The sequence below is a fragment of the Mytilus californianus genome, unplaced genomic scaffold (genome assembly GCF_021869535.1).
Source record: "Mytilus californianus isolate M0D057914Y unplaced genomic scaffold, xbMytCali1.0.p SCAF_21, whole genome shotgun sequence".
NCBI classification, from domain to species: domain Eukaryota; kingdom Metazoa; phylum Mollusca; class Bivalvia; order Mytilida; family Mytilidae; genus Mytilus; species Mytilus californianus.
In genome coordinates this window covers 1,804,239-1,827,976 of record NW_026262670.1, presented here as the reverse complement: position 1 = coordinate 1,827,976, position 23,738 = coordinate 1,804,239, and the positions used below count along the sequence as shown (strand labels likewise).

Below are 23,738 nucleotides of genomic sequence, written 5' to 3'. Positions count from 1 at the left end.
AATGTGACTTCATGCAAACCAAAACTTAGTAGAACTGCATATTTGTTAAAATATTTAATGTTTAGGTGACACCGTACTTTGAATTAATGCAAATAAAACAATCAGTTATATTTTTCTGAATGAAACGAGATGCTGCAATGTGAATTCAAACAAACTAAAATTTAATTTTATTGTAAAGACCTGCCATTTTACATGTTCATTTATTTCAAAGTTAAAGCCCTTATTGCAGGACATGAATGGTTATAATTAGAATATTTGTTTGCTGACCTTTGACCCAAGTTGGTCCTTATCTTATTTGTTAATTATTTTAAGATTTGAAACCTAAGAAGAACGTGTATGGTTACAAAGTGGACATCCATTTTATAACCGCTGACCCTAGGTGGTCCTAATATTTTTTGTTGGCATTAAGTTTTACCCTTGTCCGTATGTACGTACATCCCAAAATTGGTTTCTGTTCTCTAACTTGAGTTTGCCTCAACCAAATGTTATGAAACTTATACACAATGCTTATTACCACAAAACACAGATCAAGTTTGAATTTTGGTGCGTCACTTTAACCGTTCTAGAGTTATGCCCCTTTATAATGGAAAAATTGCAAAATTTTTAGTTCCCATCCTCTAACTTAAGTTTGCCTCATCCAAATGGTATGAAACTTATACACAATGCTTATTATCACAAAACACAGATCAAGTTTGAAGTTTGGTGGCGTCACTTTAACGGTTCTAGAGTTATGCCCCTTTATAAATGGAAAAATTGCAAAATATTTAGTTTCTGTTCTCTAACTTTAGTTTGCCTCAACCAAATGTTATGAAACTTATACACAATGCTTATTACCACAAAATACAGATCAAGTTTGAATTTTGGTGGCGTCACTTTAACTGTTCTAGAGTTATGCCCCTTTATAAATGGAAAAAATTGCAAAATTTTTATTATTTTAAGATTTGAAGCCTTAGTACAAAGTGAATGGTTACAAGGTGGACACCCATTTACTGATCATTGACCTAAGTTGGTCCTAATTATGTATTTATACTTTTTAGATTTGAAGCCTTAGTAGAACGTGAATGGTTACAAAGTGGACATCCATTTGCTGACCGCTGTTCCAAATCTGCATTTGCCATCACTAAACAGAGAAGTGAATCTCCTGTTTTTCTTCTCTTTTTAGATTGTGTCTGGCAGGTTGGTATATTTATATAGTTTCTTAATCAATCAATATTCCATAGCACAAAGCAAAGACTAAATTAATTTGATTGGACAGAGCAAAGGCTATAGATATTTTTGAGTACTTGTTCAGACAACAGAGAGTTTGTAATGGTATTTTGATGATGAAATTATTTTTGTTTATAAAATGTATTATAATTTTATAAATCTATCAAATAATTCTTAAGAAAGCTGTAAATTGTTCAAAGTCTGTGTAAGTTGTGAATAAATTTTAAAAGAATCAATCAAAGTTTTATAATTTGGACAAGTCTACTCTAATGTATCTTTTGATTCATTCTCTGACACATGAACTAATTATCAATGAAACGATCTTCATGGGCTTCTTAAATACTCAAGAGACAGACCTGTTATACTTGCATGTACATTTACATATATAGTATACTTATTTGCTTTGGGGATAATTGATAAGTGTTGTTTACAATGTAGATATGGCAACAGTTTCCTTGTTCATTTGAATTCAATGAAGAGTTTCTTGTCATGCTGTTTGAACACACCTATTCCTCACAGTTTGGTAAGTATTACAATAAGTAGAAAACAGAAACTGCCTACAGCTAAATCTTGTTTAGATTCACAAATCAATATAGGGATTTGTCTTTGGGATTTTATAACCTTTTAGTGAGTGGTTATCAGTCGTGGATATGTTTAGTTAGAGGTCAGAAAGCATGGTTACCTTTAGTGAGAGGTTATAAAGGTATGGTAGTCTTAAGTGAGAGGTCACCAGGCATGGTAATCATTAGTGAGAGGTCACCAGGCATGGTAACCTTTAGTGAGAGGTCACCATGCATGGTACCCTTCAGTGAATGGTAATCAGGCATGGTAACCATTAGAAAGAGGTTAGCAACCATGATCATTATTAGTTAGAGGTCACAAGGCATGGTAACCTTTAGTGAGAGTTTATAAATGTATGGTAATCCTTAGTGAGAGGTCACCAGGCATGGTAATCTCTAGTGAGTGGTCACCCGGCATGGTAACTTTTAGTGAGAGGTCACCAGGCATGTTAATCTTTAGTGAGAGGTCACCAGGCATGTTAATCTTTAGTGAGAGGGCATCAGTTATGGTAACATTTATTGAGAGGACATGAATACCAAATTAAAAGAAAGCAAGAATGTGTATCAATGAAAAATTTAGAAAAAGAAATCCACTAATTTGATTAAAAAAAACTCCAACTGATCTGGAAAAGTAAATATTTAAAAGGGACACTTAATTTCTGCCATTAGCAAGGTATTTATATTAGCACAACAGAAGTACCATTGAAAACCTTCATTTACAGTAGATTATATTTATGAATAACAAAAAAAGATGTGGGTTATATTTTCATAAGACATATTCTCATTAATGGTCAAGCATATATACCATGTGTTAACCATATAGACTATATGACAACCATATATACCATATGTACCATGTGTCAAACATACATACCATTAGTCAACTGTGTGTACCACATGTCAAGCATATATACCATGTGTCGGCATTATATACTATGTGTCAACCATTAATACCCTTTGTCGATCATATATATATTATATTATATATGTTATCAATATATAGTATGTGTCATCCATATGTCTACCAGTATTCAACAAAATATACCATTTGTCAACCAGGTGTCAGTCATTTATTATATGTGTCAACCAGGTGTCATCAAAATATACCATTTATCAACCAAGTGTCAGCCATATATGACCTATCAACCAGGTGTCAGCCAAATATTACATGTGTCAACCATTTTGGTTGACCCTGATTTTGTGATTTAAAGGAACAGTATTTTTGTGCTTGTTGTTATTGGATACTTTGTTCTACTTTTAGGTACATTCCTGTGCAATAATGAGAAGGAAAGAAAAGAGTGTAAATTGTCCTCCAGAACAGTCTCTTTATGGTAATTGAAGAAAAGTATAAATTAAAGTCTTCTCTATTTAGAAAAAAAAACATAAAAGGCTACAACCATCTTGTTTCTAGTCATTATTCACCAAGAAAACACTTTGACCTTTTAGAGTAAAACAGGTCCTGACCCATACTGGGTGACGATTATATGGGCATTATAGTTTAAAGTTTTTGCAGTCTGGATTTTAAATATAAATTGAGAAAATATCCTTTTAAGATTTTTCATTTGAAATTGTACATTATATACCGGTACCATTTTTGTCACCCCTTCTTCTTGGAAGTGCAACTTTGGCATACCATTTTTGGCATCACTGTTGGCAACAGCCTTGTCAACAACTGCTTGAAATTTGTGATTAGGTTACACATGAAATACATGTGTTAATTGTTTATTGTAATAGTGTTCAAGCGCTGAATTGTTGATCAATCTAATTCCTTTAGAACTCTTTAGTTTCAATGCTTGGATTTTAGAACAGCTGTGGTAACATTTTTTAATCTTTAACTTTTTTTACAGGACATATTTAGCAAGACCAGAAGTTTTACAGAAATATCTTAATCCTATGTATGATCCTAATCCTCGAGTGATATGGCCCTCTGTAGCTCCACAAAGTTTGGTATGTGGTATTACATTTCTCTTTGATAGAATTAACCATAAACAATAATCATACAGGAACTACCCTGAAAAGTACACATTTGTATGAATATGACTACTGTAAATTCAGATATTATTGCTAGGTTTTTATTAATGTAAATATTGCAGCTAGGTGAGTATCGCAATAATAAGAACTCACATTTTGATAACTAAAACATAGATCTGTATGTAGATTTTTCTGAAATCGCAATAATTAAAATGGCATTCTTGTCCATTTTTGAAAAATCACAATAATAAATGCATGCAATAATTTCTGAATTTACAGTATAATAAAGTGTGATAACTTCTGTTTTACTTGTTATAAATTCAGAAATTATTAAAGGTAGATCAGGTGTCTTTTACTGAGCATCTCTTCTGCGCATGTTTTAAAAATACTCTTTTGGTTTATATGAATATAAAATATTTTACAAATTATCATTCAATATATAATAAAAACATAAAAATATGAAATTTAAAGATTAATCTATCAAAATTAAGTGTAGTTAAGTGTATTTAAAATTTTCAGAAAAAAATCCTTTAAAAACCCAAGGGCAGATAATTATACTTAAAGTGATATGATTATAAAAGTTTTGTCAAGATTTTTATACGACCGCAAAAAAATTTTGTGGTCGTATATTGGTATGACGTTGGCGTCGTCGTCGTCCGAAGACACATTGGTTTTCGCACTCTAACTTTAGTTTAAGTGAATGGATCTTTTTGAAATTTGACCATAAGGTTAAATACCACAAAAGGAAGGTTGGGATTGATTTTGGGGGTTATGGTACCAACAGTTAAGGAATTAGGGGCCAAAAAGGGGCCAAAAATAAGCATTTTCTAGTTTCCAGACAATAACTGTGGAACGGTGTATGGATCTCTCTGAAATTATACTACAAGTTTCCATACCACAAAGGGATGGTTAGGATTTGCTTTGGGGGGTTATGGCTCAAACTGTTTAGGAATTAGGGGCAAAAAAGGGGGAAAACAAGGTTGTCCTGGTTAATGGACAAATACTTTAGTACAAAACATAATTTAAAGCAGTGTAAGGGAGATAAATCAAATACATCATTGAAATTATCTCCCTTACACTGCTTTTAAATTATGTATAAAGTAATGGTTAATGAACAATAAAGATAATTTAAAACAGTGTAAGGGAGGTAATCCAAATACAACGTTTTGGTTACTTCCCTTACACTGCTTTTAAATTATGTTTAAAGAAATACATATTTATAAAGGAAGACCAGTAAAAATATCTGCAAATGTTGCATCTTTTTTTTTTACAAAAAAATCCATATGAAAGATTTGACACTATATTTTTAATTCTATTATAAAATAGATTAAGTTAGCACTATGGTAAATTTAAATGGGTAATTATGGTTGCCAACTCCTTTGGAAATTTGAATTGAGATTATGACCATATCTTGAGGGAAAGAATTTTTTTGGGGAAAAAAGGGGGGGGGGGATAAAAAGGAATTGTGGGGGGTCAATTTTTATACGACCGCAAAAAAAATTTTGTGGTCGTATATTGGTATGACATTGGCGTCGTCGTTGTTGTCGTCTGGCGTCATCCGGCGTCGTCCGAAGACACATTGGTTTTCACACTCTAACTTTAGTTTAAGTGAATGGATCTCTATGAAATTTTACCACAAGGTTCATTACCACAAAAGGAAGGTTGGGATTGATTTTGGGGGTTATGGTACCAACAGTAAAGGAATTAGGGGCCAAAAGGGGCCAAAAATAAGCATTTTTGTAACTTCCAGACATAACTTGTGTGTTAGTGAATGGATCTCTCTGACATTGTACCACAAGGTTCCATATCACAAAAGGAATGCTGGGATTGATTTTAGGGGTAATTGCCTCAACATTTTAGGAATTAGGGGCCAAAAAAGGGGCAAAAAACAAGCATTTTTCTAGTTACATGACAATAACTTGTGTGTAAGTGTATGGATCTTTCTGAAATTGTACTACAAGGTCCCATATCATAAAGGGAAAGCTGGAATTGAGAATTGGGGGCCAAAAAGGGCCAAAAATAAGCATTTTTCTAGTTTCCAGACAATAACTTGTGTTCAAGCGTATGGATCTCTCTGAAATTGTACTGCAAGGTACCATATCACAAAAAGAAGGCTGGGATTGATGATGGGGGTAATTGCCTCAATATTTTAGGAATTAGGGGCCAAAAAGGGGCAAAAAACAAGCATTTTTCTAGTTTCAGGACAATAACTTGTGTGTAAGTGTATGGATCTTTCTGAAATTGTACTACAAGGTTCCATATCACAGGGGGAAAGCTGGGTTTAAGTTTGGGGGTAATTGCCCTTAATGTTTAGGAATTTGGGGCCAAAAAGGGGCCAAAAACACATTTTTTCTAGTTTCCAGACAATAACTTGTGTTCAAGTGTATGGATCTCTCTGAAATTGTACTGCAAGGTACCATACCAAAAAGGGAAGGCTGGGATTGAGTTTGGGGTGATGAATCATAAGGGGGTTCAAAAAAATTTGGGGGGGGATTTTTTTTTTTTCCTTTTTTTTCTTTTTTTCCTTTTTTTTTTCTTTTAAAATTTTCCATTTTAAGTTGGTTATTTCTGATTTATATTTAAAAGCAAATAATAATGATATGGTAGGAGATACACACCAAACAGGATGTGTAAATTTTTATATAATAAGTATTGTGCAATAGCAAGAAATTTTCAATTGCACAGTATTGCACAATAGCAAGAAATCTTCAATTGCACAGTATTGCGCAATAGCAAGAAATCTTCAATTGCACAGTATTGCGCAATAGCAAGAAATATCCAATAGCACAATATTGCACAATAGCAAGAAATTGTCAATTGTACAGCATTGCGCAATAGCAAGAAATATTCAATTGCACAGTATTGTGCAAAAGAAGATACTTCGTATAAATTGCTTATTTCTTGACCAATTTCAATGGGGTTTTATTCTTGAATTCTTGGGGTTCTTTAATATGCTGAATCTAACCGTGTATTAAGTTTTTGGATTTTGGGCCCCGTTTTTAAATTGGTCCACATTGAGGTCCAAAGGGTCCAAAATTAAACTTTGTTTGATTTCATCAAAAATTGAATTATTGGGGTTCTTTGATATGCCGAATCTAACCGTGTGTTTAGATTCTTAATTTTTGGTTCCGTTTTCAAATTGGTCTACATTAAGGTCCAAAGGGTCCAAAATTCAACTTAGTTTGATTTTAACAAAAATTGAATTCTTAGGGTTCTTTGATATGCTGAATCTAAACATGTATTTAGATTTTTGATTATGGGCCCAGTTTTCAAGTTGGTCCAAATCGGGGTCCAAAATTAAACTTTGTTTGATTTCAACAAAAATTGAATATATGGGGTTCTTTGATATGCTGAATCTAACCATGTATTTAGATTTTTGATTTTTGATTTTTGGGCCCCGTTATCAACTTTGTCCACATTGAGGTCAAAAGGGTCCAAAATTAAACTTTGTTTGATTTCATCAAAAATTGAATTCTTGGGGTTCTTTGATATGCTGAATCTAACCATGTATTTAGATTTTGGATATTGGACCATAATAGGTGAATGTCCAATTTAAAAGTTCTTAGACCACATTCATTCTGTGTCAGAAACCTGTGCTGTGTCAAATATTTAATCACAATCCAAATATTATGCAAAGCTGTATCAAGCTTGAATGTTGTGTCCATACTTGCCCCAACTGTTCAGGGTTCGACCTCTGCGGTCGTATCAAGCTGCGCCCTGCGGAGCATTTTATTAACCAATTCTATCGTTCAATGTTTCCTCAATAAAGAAAAATTAAGTTTCCCCTATTTAACCAATATAAAATAACAGTTATTTCATTTATTTCAATGTATTATAACGAGAGAAAAAAAGTTCTGTGACCCCCTGTTTTTATATTAAAATTTGAGAGAAAATTGACCCAGATGTCTTTTACAGAAGTTTAAGAAAAATCTATTGTCGAACATTTAGACACCCCAGCTACCTTAATGCATTCATTTATTATTGCGAGCAAGTCACTGATTACTGGTAAAATGTGAGATTTGATTGATGCCGTTAGGAAAGTTTTGTGAAGAAGATCACTACTGAAATTATGAATGCGAGTTTTTATTATTGAGAACCTGATACTGTCAAATTTTTACAGGAATAAAAACATTGCAATGATTCCTGAATTTACAGTAAATAAACACTGATTATAACATAAAAAGCATCATAATTTCTCCTACAAGGAGGTAAGTTATGATGCATTACACCAAGTTCTGAATAAATCTCTGTCAAATCTGTAGTCACTGTTAAATTCAGTAGAATTATATGACTTTTAATAGCAACTGTCTTCTGTTTGACATATTGTAGTTTTAAAAAGCAAAGTTTATTTTGACATTTGATTCGTCTGTGTTTTTATATCATAGCTATCTCACTTATGTATATCTCACATTAATTTTATTCATATAAGGTCAGTTACACGGGTGCCACACGTGGAGCTGGATTTGTTTACCCTTTGAATGTCCCTTTTATTTATGTTTTTGCAGGTGTTGTGGTCTGGGTTATACCAGAGATCTATAATTGACCAATCAAAACAGAAGGAGGCTTGGCAGGAAGTCAGTAAAATAAGAGAGTATGACAAGGAATTAAGGTCAAAGGTCACCAAACTTAGGAGGTAACCATACTTACTACATGTAGTGATATTTAAGCTCATATAACATGTATTTGTTTCATTTTGTTGTTGTGTGAAAACTGCTGAAATTTTTATACCAATCAACCATAAAACATGACTACCATTGACTAATAATGTAGAAGATGGAGGGGGAATAATGATACAGTATTTATGGCCTTTGTGAATTCTGCTTGACGATTCCACATAGGTGTAACCATCAATAAAAATGGGGGAAAATGGCAACATATTTAAAAAAGTTCTGATAACTACTGTAAAGTTGCAATTGCAACCAGGCTAATAAAAGTGGAACACCCTCAGGGCTTGACATTACTGTTTGTCCTATTGTATGGGACAAGTAAATGTAGGTGTCAGACAAGTTGAATCAACATATTAGTTGTCCAATGGGACAAGTGAGTGAATAATCATCAAATTAGAACTTTTTCCCTTTATTGACCTACAATTATTGAGTTTACATTATTTCTAAAGAGTTGTATAACATAATTAGCAATTTAAATACTTTGGTTTGCAATCATTCAATAATTAATTGGCTTCTTTGACATCTACTGTATAGCGGGTTATTTTCGCTGGTGTAAAATTTCGCGATTGAGGGGCAACAAAGTATACGAAAAATTTTGGCGGTTTTTATTTAGGTGGATTCTTAAATCCCAATTAAATATTTTGGCGGATACCGAAATTGTTGCAGATAAAAAGTTGTAAAAATTGAGAAGCAAGTGTCTATTGCTATAGTTAATTGATTTTTTTTACTAGAATGACATTTTATTTATTGATTATATTATACACACTTCTTTAAATTTTACGGTTGATTAGTTACGAAATTGACCGGACCTTTGTTGTACTTACTAATTAGGTTATAAAATTATCAAGAGTGTAATATGACACTAATCAATAAGGGTAAATACCTGATAGAGTTACTTACACTCTTAATCTATTTTACACTAATTGATAAGGGGATATTACATGACTAATTGCATCATTACTTTTGATTTCTCTTGGATTTTACCGTTATTACAATTTGTGATAACGGAAGACAATTTCCGGTAAAAAACATTGACAAAAAGCTTATTTTCGGATTCTTTTTAACAGTTCTTGATAATTACTAGTGTAAACAGGACATGTCCCATAGATGCATGGGTTAATGATATGGTACGTCTAGACAGAAAATTATGTGTCCAGGACTCATGTACAAGCTTTAACAAGAACACTGGTTTATATATCAAAAAAACATTAAAATAAAATTTTTCAAACAATAAATTAATTGTGTATAAAGGCATTGCCTTGATTAATATTCATCAGGAACGCTTGAAAGTCTAGAGTTTGAACATGATCTAATAAATGTGTCAGTAGGTAAGGACACTCACAACATTGTTTAATTGTTTATGCCCCCGGCGTAGCGGAGGGGGCATTAAGTTTTACCCTTGTCCGTCTGTACGTACGTCCGTACATCCCAAAATTGGTTTCCGTTCTCTAACTTTAGTTTGCCTCAACCAAATTTTATGAAACTTATACACAATGCTTATTTTCACAAAACACAGATCAAGTTTGAATTTTGGTGGCGTCACTTTTACCGTTCTAGAGTTATGCCCTTTACAAATGGAAACATAGCTGAATATTTCGTTTCCTTTCTCTAACTTTAGCTTGCCTCAACCAAATGTTATAAAACTTAAACACAATGCTTATTATTACAAAACTCAGATCAAGTACAATTTTGGTTAACGTCGCTTTTACCGTTCTTGAGTTATGTCCCTTTATAGTGTTTTATGCAAGCGGGGGCATCATCTGTGTCCCGTGGACACATTCCCCATTTATTTAACTTTTGACTTAAGAAGTTGGACAAGTTGATTTTCTTGCAACTTTCCTGAATGGACAAGTTAAAAAAAAATGATTATGTCCCTTATAAAGCATTTCTAGGTTTATAGTAGATCACCCAACCTTCTTCAAATATGTCTGCCTGTAAAGGAGCAAATTGCTATTGATTAATTGATTGATTGATCGTTGGTTGTTATGGCTGATAATATCTGAATGCTGTTAATTTATTTCAGACAACTGGCCTCATTAGAAAGAGAAGCACTAGGAGTTGGACTGATTCTTCCCTCAGAACTTGGTGTTGATTGTATACCAGAATGAGGTCAATATTCAGGACAAACTTGCTGGATTAATTTTATGAAAATTGTAAAGTCTGTAACATACTGATATAAGAGACTTTCATGTTCTATTTTGTCTTAACATACTGTTTCTTTTGTTACCATGGTTATACTATACACATTAATCAGTTTTATTAAAGTTGGTCGCTGAGAATAAATTTTTCGATGATCAATTATTTTATTTTACATGGTAGATTGGAAGTTATTATTATAAAGAATATCACATTACTGCAATTTAAAGTTATATAATTAGTTTAAAGTTCAGGACTGTGCATTTGAATAATTTGAAAACTTTATGAAGGAATATAAATATTTTCCAGTGACCAAACTTTTTTTGACAATATGTGCAATATTTAATTGTTGATGTTATCATGTTTATGTATGTACTTACTGTGATAAGTAATAAAGTTTATGATGCTTTGTTAAACTGTCATTGATCCAATCAGTGACAATTAAGAGTTGGCCTGTTAATTCCAAATGGGTCCTTGATTCTGCTAGCACCAGACAATTAAGTGGTGGCCTGTTAATTCCAAATGGGTCCTTGATTCTGCTAGCACCAGACAATTAAGTGGTGGCCTGTTAATTCCAAATGGGTCCGTGATTCTGCTAACAACAGTCAATTAAGTGGTGTCCTGTAGATTCCAGATTTGTCGTTGATTGCGCTAGCACCAGACAATTAAGAGGTGTCCTGTGAATTCCAAATTTGTGCTTGAGTCTGCTAGCAACAGCCAATTTAGTGGTGTCCAGGTAAACCCCACAGCTCTTTCTCCTTGATAATTCTATACATTGCAACAGACAATTAAGTGGTATCCAGTAAGACCCCATAGCTGATCAGTGATTCTGCCAGGCTACAAATAATTTGGTGGTGTCCAGTTAAACTCAAAAGCTCGTTCTCCTTGATTCTGCTATGCAACAGACAATTCAACTGTGTCAGTTGAACCAAAAAGGCTGTCCTTGATACTGCTAGGCAACAGGCAATTATATTGTGTCAGTTGAACCAAAAAGGTTGTCCTTGATACTGTCAGGGAACAGGCAATTCTATTATGTCAGTTACACCAAAAAGGTTGTACTATATACTGCTAGGCAACAGGCAATTCTATTGTGTCAGTTACAACTAAAAGGTGTCCTTGATACTGCTAGGCAACAGACAATTCTATTGTGTCAGTTGAACCAAAAAGGTTGTCCTTGATACTGCCAGGGAACAGGCAATTCAATTGTGTCAGTTGAACCAAAAAAGTTGTCCTTGATACTGCTAGGAAACAGACAATTCAATTGTGTCAGTTGAACAAAAAAATGTTGTTCTTGATACTGCTAGGCAACAGACAATTCAATTGTGTCAGTTGAACCAAAAAGGTTGTCTTGATACTGCTAGGAAACAGACTATTAAATTGTGTCAGTTGAACCAAAAAGGTTGTCCTTGATACTGCTAGGAAACAGACAATTCAATTGTGTCAGTTGAACAAAAAAGGTTGTCCTTGATACTGCTAGACAACAGACAATTCAATTGTGTCAGTTGAACCAAAAAGGTCCTTGATACTGCTAGGCAACAGACAATTCTATTGTGTCAGTTGAACCAAAAATGTTATCCTTGATACTGTAACAGGAAACAGACAATTTCTGCGGACAATTCTATTGTGTCAGTTGAACCAAAAAGGTTGTCCTTTATACTGCTAGGCAACAGACAATTCAATTGTGTCAGCTGAACCAAAAAGGTCCTTGATGCTGCTAGGCAACAGACAATTCAACTGTGTCAGTTGAACCAAAAAGGTTGACCTTGATACTGCTAGGCAACAGACAATTCAATTGTGTCAGATGAACCAAAAAGGTCCTTGATACTGCTAGGCAACAGACAATTCAACTGTGTCGGTTGAACCAAAAAGGTTGTCCTTGTTACTGCTAGGTAACAGACTATTCAATTGTGTTAGTTGAACCAAAAAGGTTGTCCTTGATACTGCTAGACAACAGACAATTCAATTGTGTCAGTTGAACCAAAAAGGTCCTTGATACTGCTAGGCAACAGACAATTCTATTGTGTCAGTTGAACCAAAAAGGTTATCCTTGGTACTGTAACAGGAAACAGACAATTTCTGCGGACAATTCAATTGTGTCAGTTGAACCAAAAAGGTCCTTGATACTGCTAGGCAACAGACAATTCAATTGTATCAGTTGAACCAAAAAGGTCCTTGATACTGCTAGGCAACAGACAATTCTATTGTGTCAGTTAAACCAAAAAGGTTGTCCTTTATACTGCTAGGCAACAGACAATTCAATTGTGTCAGCTGAACCAAAAAGGTCCTTGATACTGCTAGGCAATAGACAATTCAACTGTGTCAGTTGAACCAAAAAGGTTGTCCTTGATACTGCTAGGCAACAGACAATTCAATTGTGTCAGATGAACCAAAAAGGTCCTTGATACTGCTAGGCAACAGACAATTCAATTGTGTCAGTTGAACCAAAAAAGTTGTCCTTGATACTGCCAGGCAACAGGCAATTCTATTGTGTCAGATAAACAAACAGGTTATACTTGATACTGTAACAGGCAAAAGACATTCATGACGTCCAGTTAAACACTAATGCTCGTTCTTTTTGATTCTGCGTTGCATCATATGATTTGGTGGTTTTGCAGTAAAACTCAAAGCTCGACATTGATTCTAACAGGCAACAGACAAATTGAAGGTATCCAGTAAAACCCAAAGTAACGTCCTGTTTGATTCTGCTTGGCAACTTTAAATAAAAACACAAATGTCAGCACACTTAATAATCAATAATTGTAAAATGATAAACAGTTGCATTAATCTGATATGACAGTTGTTTTCCATTCGTTTGATATGTTTGAGCTTTTGATTTTGCCATTTGATAGGGGACTTTCTGTTCTGAACTTTCCCTTGATTTAATTTTTTTTTATTCCCCCGCCGTAGCGGAGGGGGCATTAAGTTTAAACCTTGCCCGTCCGTCCGTCTGTCCGTCCGTACGTACGTACGTCCCAAAATTAGTTTATGTTCCCTAACTTAAGTTTGCCTCAACCAATTGATATGAAACTTATACACAATGCTTATTACCACAAAATACAGATCAAGTGTGAATTTTGGTGGTATCACTTTAACTGTTCTAGAGTTATGCCCCTTTACAAAAGGAAAAATTGCTGAATTTTTCGTTTCCGTTCTCTAACTTAAGTTTGCCTCAACCAAATGTTATGAAACTTATACACAATGCTTATTACCCCAAAATACAAATCAAGTTTGGTTTTAGTGGTGTCACTTTAACTGTTCTAGAGTTATGCCCCTTTACAAAAGGAAAAAAATATTGAATTTTTCGTTTCCGTTCTCTAACTTAAGTTTGCCTCAACCAAATGTTATGAAACTTATACACATTACTAATTACTACAAAACTCAGATCAATTACAAATTTGGGTAGCGTCACCTTTACCGTTCTTCAGTTATGTCCCTTTATAACTTTATATGATATGCAAGCGGGGGCATCATCTGTGTCCATGGACACATTCCCCATTTATTTTTTTTACTTTTTATAAAAACTGAAGTACAAAGATAATTATAATATTACACCTTATCGAAACCCTCAGGCAAAGTTGACCTTAGAAATACTTTTAGGTCTCCTAACAAGCTGTTGGAACAGGATATAACTTAATTTACAGAGGGAGATACTATTAACCCTCTCGATGAACATACATTTGATATAATTTATGTAGAACTATTTTAAGCTTAACTTAAACTTCTAAAGTAGAAAGAATTTCATATATAAATCATTTCTTTAAAAGTGACATTCACAAAAAAAAACATAAATAAATATTTGCTATGAACATTGTATTTTATCAGTGAAACACACAGTTAAAGTATTTAATTCTGAATTTAGGTCAATTTTATCACAAGACACTCATTATGATGTTATGAGACTGTAAAGTTCGCCTTCAATGACATTTGATTTTTTTAAAAACCTGTCGAGTATCGGTGTTCTTTGTAAAACTAGCTTTTGAAGGACAAATTGTTTAATTGAAAAACACAAAATGCGTATGTTATCAACAGATGCAATACTACAAAGTAAAACATATCTTGTAATCCTATAATACTGTATAGAATGATACACATTATAATAAAATTATCTATTTTATTGTTCATGAATGCAAAATAGTGATTTAAATATTACATTTCAAATGAATTGTCCGTTGATGAGTAATATACTTGTAACTCAAACAGTTCACAATTTGGAACATCAAACTGTCGTTAATATAAAACACTAGATTCTTTTTCTGCGTGTATTTAAGTATCTAAATCAGTCAATGTTTTTATTAATTTTCGTCTGTACGAATATGTTTAATTTGTTGTGTAAGATCAAACCTGCTATAAAGGTCGCCCCTATTAAGCAAAACCTAATTTGTATAGTCATCCGATTCTTGTCCCGTTGTAGTTATATACGTGCATGTTAACCTCAATTCAAAGGCCACCTTCTCATAAGGTCATGTTTATTGTAAGAGAAAAACAATACCTTATCACAACCCTCAGGCAAATGTGGACGGATAGCTTGGGTAAATAAATGCAAAAGTAGTGTACCGCTGTTCAATAGTCATAAATCGATTAAGCGAAAACAAATCCGGGCCAGAAACCAAAAACTAGGGAAACACATCAAGATCTTGGTATCGATTTCCATCAAATTTTCATTGATAATGTATAATAATTCAGCAAAATTTGGATGGTGTGCCGCAATAATGGGAATGTTTTTTTTCTCACCCATTCCCCTATATACTTAAAAAGGTTCATTACGGCTAATATTGTTTGCACGAGAGAATCCTTAGTTTTATTAATGTTTTTTTTTCCCTGAAGCCTGACTGTAGGCGATACTCAACTTTAGTACAGAGTTATGGATGACAACTCAGGGAAGAAGATATTGTTGTAATTCATTGGGCTTACAGTACAAATCTGTTGACATTACTACATTCCTTACTTGTGTTGTAGTGTCAAGAGGAAAGTATTGGTGTTTGTCATTGGGCTTACAGTACAAATCTGTTCACATTACTTCATTTCTTACTTGTGTTGTAGTGTCAAGAGGAAAGTATTGGTGTTTGTCATTGGCTTGCAGTACAAATCTGTTGACATTACTTCATTTCTTACTTGTGTTGTAGTGTCAAGAGGAAAGTATTGGTGTATTTCATTGGGCTTACAGTACAAATCTGTTGACATTACTAAATTCCTGACTTGTGTTGTAGTGTCAAGAGGAAAGTATTGGTGTTTGTCATTGGGCTTACAGTACAAATCTGTTGACATTACTTCATTTCTTACTTGTGTTGTAGTGTCAAGAGGAAAGTATTGGTGTTTGTCATTGGGCTTACAGTACAAATCTGTTGACATTACTACATTCCTTACTTGTGTTGTAGTGTCAAGAGGAAAGTATTGGTGTTTGTCATTGGGCTTACAGTACAAATCTGTTGACATAACTAGTCTTACTTGTGTAGTAGTGTCAAGAGGAAAATATTGGTGTTTGTCATTGTGCTTACAGCACAAATCTGTTGACATTACTCCGTTCCTCACTTGTGTAGTATGGTCAAGAGAAAGATATCAGTGTCTGTTATTGGGCTTACAGTACCAATCTGTTGACATGACTCCGTTCCTCACGTGTGTAGTATGGTCAAGAGAAAGATATCAGTGTCTGTTATTGGGCTTACAGTACAAATCTGTTGACATTACTCTGTTCCTCACTTGTGTAGTATGGTCAAGAGAAAGATATCAGTGTCTGTTATTGGGCTTACAGTACAAATCTGTTGACATTACTCCGTTCCTTACTTGTGTAGTAGTGTCAAGAGAAAAATATCAGTGTCTGTCATTGGGCTTACAGTACAAATCTGTTGACACGACTCAGTTCTTAACTTGTGTAGTATGGTCAAGAGAAAGATATCAGCGTCTGCAATTGGACTTACAGTACAAATCTGTTGACATTACTCAATCTTACTTGTGTAGTAGTTTCAAGAGGAAAATATTGGTGTTTGTCATTGTGCTTACAGTACAAATCTGTTGACATTACTAAGTTCCTTTCTTGTGTAGTATGGTCAAAAGAAAGATATCAGTGTCTGTCATTGGGCTTTCAATTAAAATCTGTTGACATTACTCAGTTCCTTACTTGTGTAGTAATGTCAAAAGAATAATAATATTGGTGTATTTCATTACTACATTCTTTTCTTGTGTAGTAGTGTTGAGAGATATCCTTTTGTTATTCACCGTTACAGATATAGGCAATGGGCAAAATTAAATATAAACTAATTCTTGAGTAAAATGTGCAGAATAAATGGCAAAAAAAAAAAAGGAAAGAGAAAAATAGGGCAAAAAAACAAAGAATAGAGAATAACAGGTTGCTAAAACATAAAGATCAAAGAATAATGGGTTGCTAAAACATAAAGAATAGAGAATAATGGGTTGCTAAAACATAAAGAATAGAGAATAAAGGGGTGCTAAACCATAAAGAACAGAGAATAATAGGGTGCTAAACCATAAGAATAGAGAACAATTGGTTGCTAAAACATAAAGAATAGAGAATAATGGGTTGCTAAAACATAAAGAATAGAGAATAATGGAAAGCTAAAACATAAAGAATAGAGAATAATGGGATGCTAAAACATAAAGAATAGAGAATAATGGAAAGCTAAAACACAAAGAACAGAGAATAACGGGTTGCTAAAACATAACGAAAAGAGAATAATGGGTTGCTAAAACATAAAGAATAGAGAATAATGGGTTGCTAAACCATAAGAATAGAGAATAATGGAAAGCTAAAACATAAAGAACAGAGAATAATGGGTTGCTAAAACATAAAGAATAGAGAATAATGGGTTGCTAAACCATAAGAATAGAGAATAATGGAAAGCTAAAACATAAAGAACAGAGAATAATGGGTTGCTAAAACATAAAGAACAGAGAATAATGGGATGCTAAAACATAAAGAATAGAGAATAATGGGTTGCTAAAACATAAAGAACAGAGAATAATGGGTTGCTAAAACATAAAGAATAGAGAATAATGGGTTGCTAAAACATAAAGAATAGAGAATAATGGGATGCTAAAACATAAAGAATAGAGAATAATGGGTTGCTAAAACATAAAGAATAGAGAATAATGGGTTGCTAAAACATAAAGAACAGAGAATAATGGGTTGCTAAAACATAAAGAACAGAGAATAATGGGATGCTAAAACATAAAGAACAGAGAATAATGGGTTGCTAAAACATAAAGAACAGAGAATAATGGGTTGCTAAAACATAAAGAACAGAGAATAACGGGATGCTAAAACATAAAGAATAGAGAATAATGGGATGCTAAAACATAAAGAACAGAGAATAACGGGTTGCTAAAACATAAAGAACAGAGAATAACGGGTTGCTAAAACATAAAGAACAGAGAATAACGGGATGCTAAAACATAAAGAATAGAGAATAATGGGTTGCTAAAACATAAAGAACAGAGAATAATGGGTTGCTAAAACATAAAGAACAGAGAATAATGGGGTGCTAAAATATAAAGAACAGAGAATAATGGGTTGCTAAAACATAAAGAACAGAGAATAACGGGATGCTAAAACATAAAGAATAGAGAATAACGGGATGCTAAAACATAAAGAATAGAGAATAATGGGATGCTAAAACATAAAGAACAGAGAATAACGGGTTGCTAAAACATAAAGAACAGAGAATAATGGGTTGCTAAAACATAAAGAACAGAGAATAACGGGATGCTAAAACATAAAGAATAGAGAATAATGGGTTGCTAAAACATAAAGAACAGAGAATAATGGGTTGCTAAAACATAAAGAACAGAGAATAATGGGGTGCTAAAATATAAAGAACAGAGAATAATGGGTTGCTAAAACATAAAGAATAGAGAATAATGGGTTGCTAAAACATAAAGAACAGAGAATAATGGGATGCTAAAACATCTAACCCTAACCCTAACTCTAACCCTAACCTTAACCCTAACCCTAACCTAATAATGAACGGAGAATAATAGGGTGCTAAAACATAAAGAACAGAGAATAATGGGTTGCTAAAACATAAAGAACAGAGAATAATGGGGTGCTAAAATATAAAGAACAGAGAATAATGGGTTGCTAAAACATAAAGAATAGAGAATAATGAGATGCTAAAACATCTAACCCTAACCCTAACTCTAACCCTAACCTTAACCCTAACCCTAACCTAATAATGAACGGAGAATAATAGGGTGCTAAAACATAAAGAACGGAGAATAATGGGTTGCTAAACATAAAGAACAGAAATTAATAGGGTGCTAAAACACAAAGAACAGAGAATAATTGACAAAACATAAAAAGAATAGAGAAAATGACCTAAAAAATTAAAGAATACAGAAATGAAGGACCCCCATCCAGATCCTCAATAACAGTTAGGTTTTTAATTTTCTTTTCGATACAATTTTCTTTGTTCTGTGCATTATTATGCCATGATTTTGTGCTTAACACTCTAGAATTTCACTTTGTAATAATTGTAAAGAGTGATACAAATTAATGCACGTGGCTTCCTGCCACTGCTTCATCCATTTTTAACAACTGTTTCCCTCGAAATCTAAATAAAAAATAAGATGACTCAAATGTTTGCGTTATTTCGTAAAGGTTCGCGTTATAAGTAAACGCTAACATAGGAAGAAGCATAAAAAATTTGCATTGCGCTAATACTTTTTCGTACAAAACTCTATTAAAGTTGATCGTTTGTTATCGGTTCAATAAACATATATTGCATTGCATTGATTGGTATTGTATTACATACTAGATACCCGTATGAAGAAATGACTTGTCGACAATCGGTAATGTTTATAAAGGAAACGAAAATGGAAATTCTTTTTAACCAAGTCAGAGACATATAATACAAATGTATTATATGTCTCTGACCAAGAGGACTATTTTTAAAGGTAATTTTAGTTAGTTCTGTTGAATAATATTAATATGAAAGTTGTTTTCCGTTTGTTTGATGTGTTTGAGCTTTTGATTTTGCCATTTGATAAGGGACTTTACGATTTGAATTTTCCATGGAGTTCGGCAATTTTGTTATTTTACTTTTCATTATTCAGACAGTAATATTAGTATCGTAAAATCTATATTTGTGTGTTACATTAAATGACCTTCATGAGAAGTAAATAATATTGTAGATTTTCGTGAACATGGGCGTATCAAGGATGCATCTTATGTTGAAAAATGTGTTTTTAGTTCTTTTTTTTTAAAATTTTGACAGCCTGCTTTTTAATCTACTCCTCCGTATCTTCCCCCCTTTATCAAAGTCCTGGATCTGCCACTGGTGAAAGATATCATATTTTACACGTATATATGTCCCCTTTGAGGACCTCATTCTGAAATGTAAGAAGAAACTTTTCAAGTAACTATTTTACCAAGTTATTTAATTCAATTCATAGTAAACCAAATAGAAAAGCTGGACTCATAAAACAAACTTGCTAAGCCTTATAAGATGCACATATTTATTAGTTTAAAATAAACTTATAAACAAGTCTTACAGGTTTTTCAATCGTCTTTGTGTATCGCCCCGTAAATGACTTGATTAACTAGTGATAGCTATCAGTGCTCTTTCAATAGGTAGCTTACAAAGGTAAATCTATTTAAAGGTCCATCTAACAAGAATTAAACATAACTTCCTTATTCATTGTACACGCAAATGTATCATTGATTATACCATTTGAATGATCCAGTCAGGTGGCCTAGACATAAATTATTTTCCTGAATGTGACCTACCGAATTAGACTTATTACCGGATTTGTACTTACATGAGCTACACGACGGGTGCCACATGTGGAGCAGGATCTGTTTATCCTTCCGGAGCACCTGAGATCAACCTCAGTTTTTATGGGGTTCGTGTTGCTCAGTCTTTAGTTTTCTATGTTTTTGTGTACTATTATTTGTCTGTTGGTCCATTCTTTTTTAGCCATGGCGTTGTCAGTTTGTTTTTGGCTTATGAGTTTGAATGTCCCTCTGGTATCTTTCGCCTCTGTTTTATTGATTTATTTCCTCTGCATGACAACACCTACACTTAAAACAACAATTAAAACTTTAGGCACAAATCATTCGTCTTTTTCTGGGGTATAGTTAAACATTGTTTATTAAAAAAATATTGAAAAAAGTAAACAACATTGACATGACATAAAATGCTTAGTAAAGAGAAAATCAGCATCTCTCTAGAGTACTATTTTTAGTAGCAGGCGCCTTCCGGAGTGTCATTGAACTTATAGATAAGACATTTTTTTTTGCCCTCCTCCTTATTTCAAAATTATTTTTTGGTTTCTTTTAATTGTAATTATTTTTTTTGTGATTTTCTGTGTTATACTTCCATCAATTTACTACAAACAACGTTTGTTTACGATTTAGGGACTTATCATTTTTTACCTGGGAGAGGGGGGGGGGGGGGGGGCTAGTCATTTTGAAGTGAAACATACAAAATTTCTTGATCCCCCCATAATATTTCACTATTTTTATTTGATTCCCCCCCCCCCCCCGTAAAAACATTTAAAAATTGTGATCCCCCCTCTATTATTAAACATGCCAAAATGTGAACATGCAAAACACGTATCATGTTATTTTACGAAAATATTGAAAATGAAATATTCTCAGTGTATTGAGTCCAAAAACACACTTGAGGGAAAATTGCCTTGCAATAGGGCTCTTCCATGAATATTAGTAGGTAGAGCAAGCCAATGCTTTGAATAGCTTTTTCCGACTTTTATTCTAATTTCCTATATTGGGCTATTAAGGAAACTTTATCCTAAGTAACTCTGTAAAAAAATATACATTAAAAAGTAAACTTTTTGAAACAGTAACAACACATTATTTACTTAGAGGGATCTATTATATGTCCCTCTCTTGAACGCTGCTTAAACTTAAGTTTTACGTAAGGCCTTATTGAAACCTCCATTGAGTCGCTAAACTTTTATATGGATAGTTCATGCTTACAGCTTGAACAATTCAATTACTCATTTATTGTCACATTTCATTCATAAATGTTTGATAGTAACCTCAAAATTTTGATTTATTAGCCTAAAAAGTACACATTTTGAGGGAGTGAGAGGTATAAATGGACCCAAAGCGATCTTGTAAAGAAACAAAAAGATACATTAGTGTTGTTCATCATCTCAGAATCATCTGTTGTATCAATATATTCAACTGTTTGTATGCAGATTAGATGAATATTTTAAAATCATTTATTGGGGAATTTATTGCTCTACACTATATTCTTCCATGATGCGGCGTGATTTGTATTTTTGGACCAAATTTTGCACAAATCGCTGTAGATTTCGTTTTAATTTATACTTAATTTCTCTCAAACTATTAAGCTGATTATAACAAAACTTGGCAGTAATGCTTGTTAATTTGGTGATCGAAGTGAGTGAAATATAACGACTAAATTATTCGGATTATGAAGCACCTATGCATTTTATATGGGACAAAATGACACAAAATGGCAGCTTCAGATCCTACATCACTAAAGTCTTGTGATGTCTTACTTAATTGTATATGAATGGTGTTAAAAATATATTTTGATTTATTTTTATTTTATTTCCGTTGAAGTATGTGAACTACTTATTTCTATGTGCAAAAAATATTGATCCCCCAACATTGAATTTAAAACAAAAATTGAACCCCCCTTTTCCACATACAGAAAAAAAACTTGATCCCCCCTGCATTTTAACCAGCCCCCCCCCCTTCCCAGATAAAAAATGATAAGTCCCTTATATTACTATCAATTGCTAGTTTATTGTCGACAGCGGTCACTGATAACTTATTTGTATAAGTATTGCCGATTGACGACCAAATGTCAGATTTTTTTCTTCATTTTTTCTATGTGATCTTCATACTGCAAAGCAAATAATGTTTTGGAATGCAGCATTTTTTGTTTTCTTTCAAGAAAACTGTTCACATGATCACATTTAGTACTAGTGCATTGGACAATTCAGAGTCATTTAATATCTTAAAAGGGGTGGATGTTTTTTTTTTCTGAGGAATATCAAAAGCCATTTCTTAGGCCCGATTGGCTCAAAATATATCTGAAGGGTGCCCATTTTTGTTTCTGATGGGTCTTTTGTTGTCTTAATATGTAAAATTGAGGAAATGCTGGCACAATATGGCATCTGAGGGGTTTAAACCAAAATTAAGCACGTGAGAGATTGAAATTTGCCTGAAATTTTTCTTAGGGGGTCCTTGACAAGGTATAATCCCCCCCCCCCCCCCGGCTTTTCATATCTTAATTGGAACAGAGACATATAATACAATTATAGTATATGTCTCTGATTGGAATGTCCCATTATGAAATTGTTTCTATGCAGCATTTTTAATTATTTGTTTACCATATAAGACTAGTCTAGACAAGACTGGAGCAGTCAATATACAAGACTCAGGGCGTGTCCAGGCGGCGTTATTTCAGAAAACGGAATCTATCTACTACGGACGAGCGGAAACAGATCTTTTCGCTATTTCGGAATCTGCGACACTTGAATTATTGACGTAATACAACAATCACTTTTCCTTTGTGGCGTCAGACATTTTCTATTGTGACATCAATTTTTTTTTCGGGAATCAAAGGCTATGTGATGTCCAGTAATGACGGACAAAAAGCGACAAGAGAGGCCCCTCATGGGGGTGTCCAATTAAGTAATCACATAATCACAATTTTTTTGTCGCAATATGAATCACATAATCAAAAACCCCATGAGGAGGCTCATATTTTATAAGTGTATTTAGAGCGGAATTTTTTTTTAACGTTTTTATAATCATATAAATCGTGAGAACAATGAGAAACTGTTTTGACGATCAAAGTGTAGCGTACGCCCTCTACGTACCCCTGGATCAACCAGTACGACTGCAACCTGACTGTCTTACTTTAAAAAAATCCTATCAGAAAAATTTCCGGAAACAAGTCCTGAAACGAGTTGTATATTATGCCAAGTAGATATTAGTTTCCCGCCGCCTGTGAAAGTATGTTTCCTGTAACGATTGTGAAAGAAATGGTAAGAATAGACGGTTTTTGTCAAACATACTCAAAGATATCTCAGCTGGTGCAGTGGTGGTCCTAGTTCCAAACAACAGTAAATTATACACATATAATACTAAAAAGTCATAGTTTACAATTAGCAGTGGCGGATCCACTGGCACTGACTGACTAAGAGGGGGTCCGCTTCCAGTCATACTCCAGTGATTCCCTAA

The 23,738-nt window shown here is 33.5% G+C and overlaps 2 protein-coding genes across 11 annotated transcripts in view; both read left to right on the top strand.

Moving 5' to 3' along the window:
* LOC127731940 (myotubularin-related protein 9-like) overlaps positions 1-10,956 on the top strand; it is a 28,408-nt gene extending 17,452 nt beyond the window's left edge. For all 3 annotated transcript variants that reach the window (XM_052240872.1, XM_052240873.1, XM_052240871.1), the window contains exons 10-15: positions 1,038-1,176; positions 1,645-1,729; positions 3,028-3,097; positions 3,614-3,713; positions 8,243-8,370; positions 10,428-10,956. In XM_052240872.1, coding sequence (XP_052096832.1) covers positions 1,038-1,176; positions 1,645-1,729; positions 3,028-3,097; positions 3,614-3,713; positions 8,243-8,370; positions 10,428-10,512 — 607 coding nt within the window. In that variant the 3' untranslated portion in view covers positions 10,513-10,956. The remainder of the gene's footprint in view (positions 1-1,037; positions 1,177-1,644; positions 1,730-3,027; positions 3,098-3,613; positions 3,714-8,242; positions 8,371-10,427) is intronic.
* An 8,355-nt stretch (positions 10,957-19,311) lies between these two features.
* The window catches only part of LOC127731936 (uncharacterized), a 144,403-nt gene continuing 139,976 nt past the window's right edge, over positions 19,312-23,738 (top strand). For all 8 annotated transcript variants that reach the window (XR_007995913.1, XR_007995912.1, XM_052240807.1 and 5 more), the window contains exon 1: positions 19,312-19,447. The gene's annotated coding sequence lies outside the window, so the exon portion shown is untranslated. The remainder of the gene's footprint in view (positions 19,448-23,738) is intronic.